The 10,715-nt window shown below is 46.4% G+C and overlaps 1 protein-coding gene across 1 annotated transcript; it reads left to right on the top strand.

Annotated features, from left to right (window-relative positions):
• Nucleotides 1-135: 135 nt before the first annotated feature.
• On the top strand, nt 136-10,715 carry Chrnb1 (cholinergic receptor nicotinic beta 1 subunit). Its single transcript, XM_048366489.1, has 11 exons — nt 136-238; nt 319-458; nt 1,056-1,100; nt 2,223-2,332; nt 2,479-2,587; nt 2,894-3,041; nt 3,289-3,498; nt 7,161-7,384; nt 9,143-9,312; nt 9,605-9,752; nt 10,066-10,715. Exons 1-11 carry the CDS (start codon nt 181-183, stop codon nt 10,204-10,206), a joined length of 1,503 nt encoding a protein of 500 aa, XP_048222446.1. The 5' UTR covers nt 136-180; the 3' UTR covers nt 10,207-10,715.

The following is a 10,715-nucleotide window of genomic DNA, read 5'->3' as shown; positions in this document are numbered from 1 at the left end:
TGTAAGTGGTGGGTGACAGCAGTTGCTGGGGTGGGACTAAGTCCCAAGGGCAGGCGGGGCGGGTGTGCTGGCAGCTGCCCCCCAGCAACAGGTGCACATTCCTGGGTGCCTCGTCATTTCCCCTGCTCTGGCAGCCCCAGTGGTTCTCAGAGCGAAATCACCAAGCGACGCAGCCGGGTTATGGTCTCAGGGGCGCTGCTGCTGCTTTTGGGGATGCTGGGGGCGCCGTTCGCACCAGGTAACTTTAGGTCCCCCAAGAGGCAGGGACAACGGTCGTGGCCAATCACAAGGGCTTCACCCAGCGCTCTCCTCCCGCAGGCGCCCTTGGCTCGGAGGCTGAGGGTCGACTTCGCGAGAAGCTTTTCTCGGGCTATGACAGCTCCGTGCGGCCCGCGCGAGAGGTGGGAGATCGCGTCGGGGTCAGCATTGGGCTCATGCTGGCCCAGCTCATCAGCCTGGTGAGGGCGCGTGGGGGGCTGAGGCTGGACGGGTGGACCGGATGGGGAGGCGTGGTTTGAGGCAAGGCCAGATGGACGGTCAGCCTCGGGGGCGGGACCTGAGGCGAAACTGGACGGAAAGATGGACAAGCCTTTAGCGGAGATTGGGTAGAAATGTGGCCAATGAACAAGTTCGTGGGCGTGGCCATTTGGCCGGCCCCAAGTAGAGCTGCCCAGCTCCTGGACTGGCCTGTGGGCGGATCTTGAGGCAGAGGGCGTGGCAGTTCTGCCAGTGGGCGAGCTATGTGCTAGACAGGTCAATGACTAGCCCTGGGCGGAGACTGAGGTTGGGTGGAGTCTAAACTGTGGGCGGAACCCGGGACCGAGCCAGATGATAGGTCAGAAGGGTTGGCTTGTAATGAGGCCGAAAGGGGATGGGAGGAGAGTGTTTCTGAAGTCGAATTTAAGCTTAATCTAACGCCTTTTAGGAGATGGGTTTTGGACCTACAATGGTGGGCCTCAGGAAGAGACAGAGTTTCCTGGGAGAGGTTAATTTGTCCAGCTCGCTCATTTCTCTCCACCTCTTTCACCTCTATTCTTTCGATTTTTCCTTTCTAGAACGAGAAAGATGAAGAGATGAGCACAAAGGTGTACTTAGACCTGGTATGGAGACCTTCTGGAGTAGGGAAGGGCATTCCGCTCCTTTTATATTTTATTTTATTTTATTTTATTTTATTTTATTTATTTATTTATTTATTTATTTATTTTTTTTTTTTTTTTTTTTTTTTTTGCCAGTCCGGGGGCTTGGACTCAGGGCCTGAGCACTGTCCCTGGCTTCTTTTTGCTCAAGGCTAGCACTCTGCCACTTGAGCCACAGCGCCACTTCTGGCCATTTTCTGTATATGTGGTGCTGGGGAATCGAACCCAGGGCCTCATGTATATGAGGCAGGCACTCTTGCCACTAGGCCATATCCCCAGCCCCATCCTTTTATAATTTATTTTATTTTTATAACTTTATTTATTCATTTTATTTTTTGCCAGTCTTGGCGCTTGGACTCAGGGTTTGAGCACTGTCCCTGGCTTCTTTTTGCTCGAGGCTAGCACTCTGCCACTTGAGCCACAGCGCCACTTCTGGCCTTTTCTATACATGTGGTGCTGAGGAATCGAACCCAGGGCTTCATGTATAAGAGGCAAGCACTCTTGCCACTAGGCCATATTCCCAGCCCTCCTTTTACAATTTCTTAACATGTCTGAGTCCAGTTAGAAGATACATATATATGGTGTCATTTATAAATGAAACAAAAGCACATTTATAAATGAAACAAAAATTTCACTCAACGATTCCTAAGCTAGACAGATGCAGTTTTCTATTAGAAAAACAAACAGGTTTGAAAGTAGAGCTGTGGCTCAAGTGGTAGAACACTATCCTTGAGCCAAAATGCTCAAGGATAATGCCCAGGCACTGAGTTCAAGCCCAGTACTGGCACAAAACAAAGAAACAAAAATATTTCAATTCCCATTCACTAAAGGATCATGAACTGCAGTTTGAAAACAAAACAAAACACTGTTTTGAGAAAAGCTAGTACAACCTCTTGGTTTTATACGCTAAAAATAGGAGACCCAGTGAGTGAAAGCAGAGCCGTAGCCAGAACCCACAACTCTTCACCATAGTCAATTTCTACTGTTGGTGTCCTCCCTTGTTTCTTTCCTGGGCTTCCTTTCAGACATTCCAAGTCCTTTCCTGGCCTCTAGCCACGAACAGCCCTGTAGCTTCTTCTTCTCTAGGAATGGACCGACTATAGACTGAGCTGGGACCCTGCGGAACACGATGGCATCGACTTGCTTCGCATCACACCAGAATCTGTGTGGCTCCCAGACGTGGTGCTGCTGAACAAGTAGGATGGTTCCTAAACCTAGGAAGATGGTGCCTCCGAGGGGTGGAGTCTCCAATGGGCGGGGCCTCAGAGGGGCGGGGCCTCAGAGGGGCGGGGCCTCAGAGGGGCGGGTCCTTATCCTGGATGAGAGGATCCCTTCTCTGCAGCAATGATGGAAATTTTGATGTTGCTTTGGATATTAATGTCGTGGTGTCCTCCGATGGCTCGGTGCGCTGGCAGCCCCCTGGCATCTATCGAAGCAGCTGCAGCATCCAGGTTTTCAGGCTCCACCTCTTCTCAGACATGCTAACTCCCCACTGATTCCTATCTTCCTCCACTATCGCCATGTCTCTTGTCTCTTGTTTGTCCTGATTTTCCATTGACTATCCCTTATACACTTTCTTTGACTTCCAATCTTCTTCCATCTTCCTCCATCTCCCCTAAATAATAAACCTCAGATTCCTCTGCAACCTCGCTTATCCATCACTTCCTTTAATGATCCCTATTTCCTTAGTGCTTCATATTTTGTTTCCTTGCCCGTTCTTAGGCAGCTCCAGTGACTCTCCCTCTCCCCAATTCCAGGTCACCTACTTCCCCTTTGATTGGCAGAACTGCACCATGGTGTTTAGTTCCTACAGCTATGACAGCTCAGAGGTCAGCCTGCACACGGGCCTAGATCCTGATGGTCAGGAACGGCAGGAAATCTACATTCATGAAGGGACTTTCATTGGTGAGTGAGTATGACTCCCAAATCCACAGCTTTCTGAATTCCAATCTCTAACATATACTGCCAGTGATGCCCAATGTGACCCTGTGAGATCAGCAAGATTGGTGCACTATTAACACTTTACCAATATGGAAATTGAGACTTTATTCTTATTAAAGATGGGCTTCCCAGCACAGGGTACCATATCAGGCACTGACCAGGATAGCACCCACATCAATCTGCCCTTGTTTTTTTTTGCCTACTCCTCCAGAGAATGGCCAGTGGGAGATTGTCCACAAGCCCTCTCGGCTAGTCCAGCCACCGGGAGATCCAAGGGGAGGGAGGGAAGGACAGCATCAGGAAGTCACCTTCTATCTCATCATCCGACGGAAACCTCTCTTCTATTGGGTCAATGTCATCGCTCCATGCATCCTCATCACTCTCCTGGCCATCTTCGTCTTCTACTTGCCACCAGATGCAGGTAGGAAAGGGGGAAAGAGGCCCAGTCTTCCTATCATTATCTCAGTTTCTTCCCCTTCATCTTTAATCTAGGCTGGGTTTTCCTGCCAACAGGAACCATCAAGGATTGGACTTCAGCAATCCCAGATTTTCCCTCCCACCAACCCTCCCACCAAGTAGACCCAATTTCAGGTTCGACATTCTCTCTGCTGCTGGCCTCCTCCAACTCCCTTAACAGTAGCCTCTTATTCATGAAACCTGCATTTCCCTGACCAACCAAATTCCAGGCTGAGCCAACTCTACCACTTCCTTTTCTGACTCCTAGAAACCTTCCTCTCCCCCACTTTTCAGATCTACACTCATGCTTTAACTGTCAATCTCCCTGAGAAATAGTAGTTAATATTCCTCTAGAAACATAATGGAGTTTCAGGGTACTGCTTCCTTAAGTTTTGATCTTGAAATGGGGACCATTCTTATCCCTTTGCAGAGGATTATTTTAAGTTAACAAAACTATGCCTGAATAAAAAACAAAAACAAAATGATGCCTGGATGGGCACTACTGTAATACTAGCTATACAAGAAGCTGAGATTTGAAGATCAAGGTATGAAGCTGCCTGGGCAGAAAAGTCTGTGAAACTCTAATCTCCAATTAACCAGCAAAAAACTGGAATTTGAGGTGTCACTCAAGTAGTAGAGCACCAGTCTTAACAAAAAAAACTAAGGGAAAGCATGAGGCTCTGAGTTCCAGCCCCGTACTACCCAAAAAAGAAAGAAAGAAAGAGAGAGAAAAAAAGAAAGACAGAGAGAAAGAGAGAAAGAGAGAAAGAAAGAAAGAAGGAAAGAAAGAAAGAAAGGAAGAAAGAAAGAAAGAAAGAAAGAAAGAAAAAAAAGAAGAGAAAAGAAAAGAAAGAGAGTTGGGGATGTAGCTCAGTGATGGGGTACTTATCTACCTAATATTCCCTGAGTACTTAATGTACTCTCTAACCAAGGCCAGGCATGGTGATGCACATTTCTTTTGTTTTTGTTTTGTTTTGCCAGTTGTGGAGCTTGTACTCAGGGCCTGAGCACTGTCCCTGGCTTCTTTTTGCTCAAGGCTAGCGCTCTACCACTTGAGCCATAGCACTTACCGCTTTTTCTGTATATGCCTTGTGATCGAGAGGAATTGAAGAAGAGTTGGCAGGGCATGTTTGGGGCATCATCCCTGGATTATTAATGTGGGTTGCAGATACAGAGAGGTTCCTGCCAGAGGCACAGATTCATGGACTCTTTGTTTGGTTTTGGTTTTGTTGCCAGTCCTGGAGCTTGAACTCAGGGCCTGAGCACTGTCTCTGTCTTCTTTTTGCTCAAGGTTAGCTCTCTGCCACTTGAGCCACAGCACCACTTCCGACTTTTTCTATATATGTGGTGCTGAGGAATTGAACCCAAGGCTTCATGTATTTGAGGCAAGCACTTTACCACTAGGCCATATTCCCAGCCAGTGATGTACATTTTAATCCCAGCATTTGATATGAGATTGAGTTAAAGCCCAGGCTGGGCTATATAGGAAGACTTTGTCTCAAAAATTTTTTTTTAGTTTAAAAAAAAAATCCCTGCTCTTGTAGAGTTCTAAATTTTAGTGGGAGAATCAGTCAAGAAACAAATCTATTATATATATATATAATATATATATATATAGTTTATTATGTTCTAGTATACTAGAACAGTACAAGTCCTTAGAGAAGAAAGTGGGAAAAGGTGTTGCGAAGATGAGTATGAGGATAGAAGTCATAGTTTTAAAACAGAATATTATGGCTGGAGGTATAGCTCAGTGGCAGAGCACTTGCTCTGTGTTCAGTTCCCAGTACTGCAAAGTGAATCAATAGAACACATTACAAACAAGATGCCAGCAAATGCCTCATTGAAAAGGGGATGTTTGACTTGAAGGAGGAAAGAAAACCCCTGGCATGTGTTTGAGGAAAGAATGTACCAAGGGGCTGGGAATATGGCCTAGTGGTAAGAGTGCTTGCCTCTTATACATGAAGCCCTGGGTTCTATTCCTCAGCACCACATATATAGAAAATGGCCAGAAGTGACGCTGTGGCTCAAGTGACAGAGTGCTAGCCTTGAGCAAAACAAAGCCAGAGATAGTGCTCAGGCCCTGGGTTCAAGCCCCAGCCTGGCAAAAAGAAAAAAAAAATTCTAGTGGTAAAGTGCTCACCTCGTATACATGAAGCCCTGGACTCAATTCCTCAGCATCACATATGTAGAAAAAGCCGGAAGTGGGCTGGGAATATGGCCTAGTGGCAAGAGTGCTTGACTCATATATATGAAGACCTGGGTTCAATTCCCCAGTACCACATATATAGAAAACGGCCAGAAGTGGTGCTGTGGCTCAAGTGGCAGAGTGCTAGCCTTGAGCAAAGAGAAGCCAGGGACAGTGCTCAGGCTCTGAGTCCAAGGCCCAGGACTGGCCAAAAAAAAAAAAAAAAAAAAAAAAAAAAAAGCCAGAAGTGGCTCTGTGGCTCACCTGGTAGAGTACTAGCCTTAAGCAAAAAAAAAAAAGAAGCAGCAACCAGGGACAGTGCTCAGGCCCTGAATTCAAGCAAAAAAAAAACAACAACCCCAAAACAAAAAACAAAAAGAATGTGCCAAGCAGAACAGTTAAGTACAAGGACTCTTCAATGGGAAGCTGTCTTACACATTCAAAAAATGGAGGAGGCCAATGTAACAACTAAATGAAGTAAACAAAGTGGAAACCAGATGAAGGCAGGAAACTCAGGTGAAAGTTTTGTAGAAAATAGTAGTTTGTTCTGTTTTCTATTTTTCTTCCTTCCCTTCTTCATCTTACATTCTCTCTCTCTCTTTCTCTCTCTCTCTCTCTCACACACACACACACACACACACACACACACACACACCACATCACTATGTAGCTTGTCCTCTAACTTGTGCTCCTGCCTCAGCCTCTTGAGTGCTGGGATTCCATACCGTAACACCTAAGACTTTGGTTTCATACTGAAGATAAGGTATCACAAGACAGTTTGGGGAAAATGAATGATATAATCTGCTTTATAGTTTAACAACATGGTTATAATAATTGGGGCCAGTGTGGTATTTGTCATCAGTTTCAGAATATATATTCAAGGGAGAGCCAATTGAGTTTTTTATGGATTTGGTACATAGGGGGAGAGTATATCACAGGAAAGGTGGGAATTGTCATTGATAAGATGGAGGAAACCATAGTGGTGAAATTAGGTGGGATTTTTTTTTCTGTTGTTGGTTTTGTTTCTTTCCCAGTCCTGAAGCTTGAACTCAGGGACTGGACACTGTCCCTGAGCTTCTTTACCACTTGAGCCACAGCGCCACTTCTGGCTTTTTCTGTGTATATGGTACTGAGGAATCGAACCCAGGGCTTCATGAATGCTAGGCAAGCACTCTACCACTAAGCCACATTCCCAGTCTGAGATTAAGTGTTAGATAAGTTTTATATCCCAACTGGCTATCCAAGTGGAGAGGATGAGCAGGCATTTGGACAGCAGTCGGGAGTTCAGGGAAGTCCAGGCTGGAGTAACAAATGTAGGAGTGATTTGCATACAGATGGCCTTTCTTATCTTTGCATGGGCTGGGAAGGTGGCCATTAACTATGCCATTGCGATTTCCTTCTGGCAAAGCCTAATCCTTCTGCCTTCCTTTCTTCCCACCTAGGAGAAAAGATGGGACTCTCCATCTTTGCCCTGCTGACCCTTACTGTGTTCCTGCTGCTACTGGCAGACAAAGTACCTGAGACATCCCTGTCAGTCCCCATCATTATCAAGTATCTCATGTTCACCATGATCCTTGTCACCTTCTCAGTCATCCTTAGTGTGGTGGTCCTCAACCTGCACCATCGCTCACCCCACACTCACCAAATGCCCCTTTGGGTCCGTCAGGTAAGATACATTTCCTCCACCTGTTAATTCCTTTTGTCCACATATCACTCTTCTCTCCCACCAACTCTACTTTTTTTTTTTTAAGCAAAAGCTGCAGGAGTTTATTACCATCAAACTCTTATTAAGGAAATTACAAAGGTGATTCTTCAGACAGAGGAAACTGGTCCCAGTTGAATGGATTGATTCAATTTTTTAAAAATGATTCTTTGGGCTGGGAATGTGCTTAGTGGTGGACTGCTTGCCTAGCATGTATGAAGCCCTGGGTTCAATTCCTTAGTATGACACAAACAGAAAAAGCCAGAGTGGTGCTGTGGTTCAAGTGGCAGAGTGCTAGCCTTGAGCAAAAGAAGCTCAGGGACAGTGTCCAGGCCTCAAGTTCAAGCCTCAGGACTGGCAAAAAAAAAAAAAAAGACTAATCAAGCCAAATACTAGTGGTTTATACCTATAATCCTAGCTACTTAGGAGGTTGAGATCTGGAAAAACAAGGTTTGAGGACAGCCCAGAAACACTTGCTAGACTCCATCTCCAAAATAACTAGCAAAATTCAGGACTGGAGGCATAGGTCAAGTTGTAGAGTGCCAGCCAAGCAAGCAAACCAAACAAGCATAAGACTTTGAGTTCAGGGCTGGGGATATGGCCTAGTGGCAAGAGTGCTTGCCTCGTATACATGAGGCCCTGGGTTCAATTCCCCAGCACCACATATACAGAAAATGGCCAGAAGTGGCGCTGTGGCTCAAGTGGCAGAGTGCTAGCCTTGAGCAAGAAGAAGCCAGGGACAGTGCTCAGGCCCTGAGTCCAAGCCCCAGGACTGGCCAAAAAAAAAAAAAAAGACTTTGAGTTCAAACCTCCATGTGCAACAAAGAAACAAAACCTTTGCTTACTTTTTGTAGACATTAGGCTATAGCTATCTGGTAGAGTGTTGAAGTGGTAAAACATGATAGATGTTCAAACAGTATAAAATTAATATTCCCTTTCTTAATATTCATTTTCTATCATTATCATTTCTTAGATGCTATACTCTCTTAATTAATACTGCCCATCTTGGGTCCCTGAAAAACATCCTGAAGGATAGATACTATCAGGATGGAAGAACCTTTCTTCCCAGGATATCTCCCAACGAATTAAAGAGCTTCTAAGTAGGCTAAGCTTGGTTGTTCACACTTATAATCCCAGGCTGGTAGGAAGAGGAGGCAGAGGATCATGTGTTTGAAGTTAGCTATTTAGCAAGATCTGATATTAAAAACAAAATACAAAATAAAAAGGGCCTGTGAGCCGGGAGCCAGTGGCTCACAGCTGTAATCCTAGCGACTCAGAAGGCTGAGATCTGAAGATTGTGGTTCAAAGCCAGCCCTGACATGAAAGTCTGTGAAACTGTTGTCTCCAATTAGCTACCAAAAAGCTGAAAGTGAAGCTGTGGCTCGTGAGTAGAGTGCTAGCCTTGAGCAAAAAAGTTCAAGGACAGTGCCCAGTTTGAGTACAAGTGCCAGGACGGACACAAAACAAACTAACAAAACAGGGATGGCTCAAGTGGTAGACTGCTTGTCAAGCACAGTCCAGGCTGGGTTCCATCTCCAGAACCAAAGGGAGCTTGTAGGGACGGGGATAAGCTCTTACATCTTCACTGCCTTGTGTTTAACTCTCTGGGGCCCATGTGCGGAGATGCACAGGAATGGATGCATGGAACAGGGTAGATGGCTGCTTACAAAACCACGATCTGAAGACATGAGAGCTCTCTAACACAACTCGTTTACTCTACAGATTTTCATTCACAAGCTCCCTGGGTACCTAGGTCTGAAAAGGCCCAAACCTGAGAGAGACCAGTTTCCGGAACCCCAACAGCCTTCTCCAGGAAGTGGCTGGGGTCGGGGAACAGATGAATATTTCATTCGGAAGCCGCCGAGTGATTTTCTCTTCCCCAAACCCAACCGGTAGGACCTACATTCAATCACATAACTGAAGCACTACAATTCCCAGAAGGCCCTGGCCCAGGCTCCAGCATCATGGGAGTTGTAGTTTCCCTTCTGCCAGTCCCGTTGGGAGAGATAGCATTTAAAGTTTAGAGGAAGTTTCAGGAGTCTGGAGAAGTATCTCCTGGAGGAGAGGGGAGATCCTGAGGGCCTTGAAAGGCTTTGAGAGATGATAGGTGGTCGGAAGAGGAAGCGTAGGTCACTGACTTTGATTCCTTCCGGACCGTTGCGAGTTCAGTCTCACGTCTTACAGGTTCCAGCCTGAACTGTCTGCCCCAGATCTACGGCGACTAATCGATGGTCCCAACCGGGCTGTGGGCCTGCCACAGGAGCTACGCGAGGTCATTTCCTCGATCAGTTACATAGCTCGGCAGCTGCAGGAACAGGAGGACTACGACGCTGTAAGACCACCGAGCCGGAGCAGGGCAGGGATTCCAAGGCTCTGGCCTCACCCTACAATCCAAGCTCCACCCCCTAGCACTCGCTTCAGTTTCTGATTGGAAGTAATGCCCCGTTTGGTCCCGTCCCTACGTTCCGATTGGTTCTTTACTCCCGCAGTTGGTTTGGTCTCAGGTTCCTGCTGGGCTGTTCTCTTTTCTCAGACCCCGAGTAGAAAGATGACGGCCGGGAGCTGTGGAGGTGGGCTTGGGGCAGGGGGTGGGAGGAGGGAGGTCTGGGCCTGGAGCTTACGTGGCTTCTTCTGTCTACCTTCAGCTGAAGGAGGACTGGCAGTTTGTGGCCATGGTAGTGGATCGCCTTTTCCTGTGGACCTTCATCATCTTCACGAGCGTCGGAACCCTGGTCATTTTCCTAGATGCCACGTACCATTTGCCCCCCGAGGACCCCTTTCCTTGAAGACTGAAGGGTCACTTGAACTGAGGGCTGGCTGGCGGGTACTCGTAAAGCTCTATACGTCTGCTTTCTACTTTTTCGATAGGAATTAGGCCTCTGATTTCCTTTCTGGCCAGTGAAGTGAGATGTAGGGCTAATAGGCTCCATGCTTAAGACCCACCTGAAATGCTTATTAGCTTACTCTCTTGGTTCTTGAAGTGCCATTTGAATGTCAAAGCTTTATTAGGAGGGCAGAAAATGTCATTCTCTGTAATGTGCTCAGCACCTCACACCAGTCTGAATCCTAGTAAGTGCTTAACATTTGTTGTGGAAAACAATTCCTAAAAGAGATGCACTTAATAGTGCCTACATTGCATGGGGGAACTAATATCTGGTTTTACTTTTCTGTTATCTCGTGCAATAAATACTACCTTAAGGATTTAAGAAGTTATTTCTAAAAGGCTGTATTTGTGAGGAAAGAAAAAAACACATTTTAGGGCTGGGAATATGGCCTAGTGGTAGAGTGCTTGCCT

The sequence above is a fragment of the Perognathus longimembris genome, chromosome 17 (assembly GCF_023159225.1).
Source record: "Perognathus longimembris pacificus isolate PPM17 chromosome 17, ASM2315922v1, whole genome shotgun sequence".
NCBI lineage: Eukaryota > Metazoa > Chordata > Mammalia > Rodentia > Heteromyidae > Perognathus > Perognathus longimembris.
Note: the sequence above shows the minus strand (reverse complement) of the source record. Positions and strands in the feature narration are given on the sequence as shown.

Bases quoted from the DNA above. Each gene is read 5' to 3' on its own strand.
- Chrnb1 (XM_048366489.1), top strand. From the start codon at position 181: ATGGTCTCAGGGGCGCTGCTGCTGCTTTTGGGGATGCTGGGGGCGCCG. The intron at 459-1,055 runs GTGAGGGCGCGT...TTTCCTTTCTAG, and splicing joins TGGCCCAGCTCATCAGCCTG to AACGAGAAAGATGAAGAGAT. The intron at 3,499-7,160 runs GTAGGAAAGGGG...CTTCCCACCTAG, and splicing joins CTACTTGCCACCAGATGCAG to GAGAAAAGATGGGACTCTCC.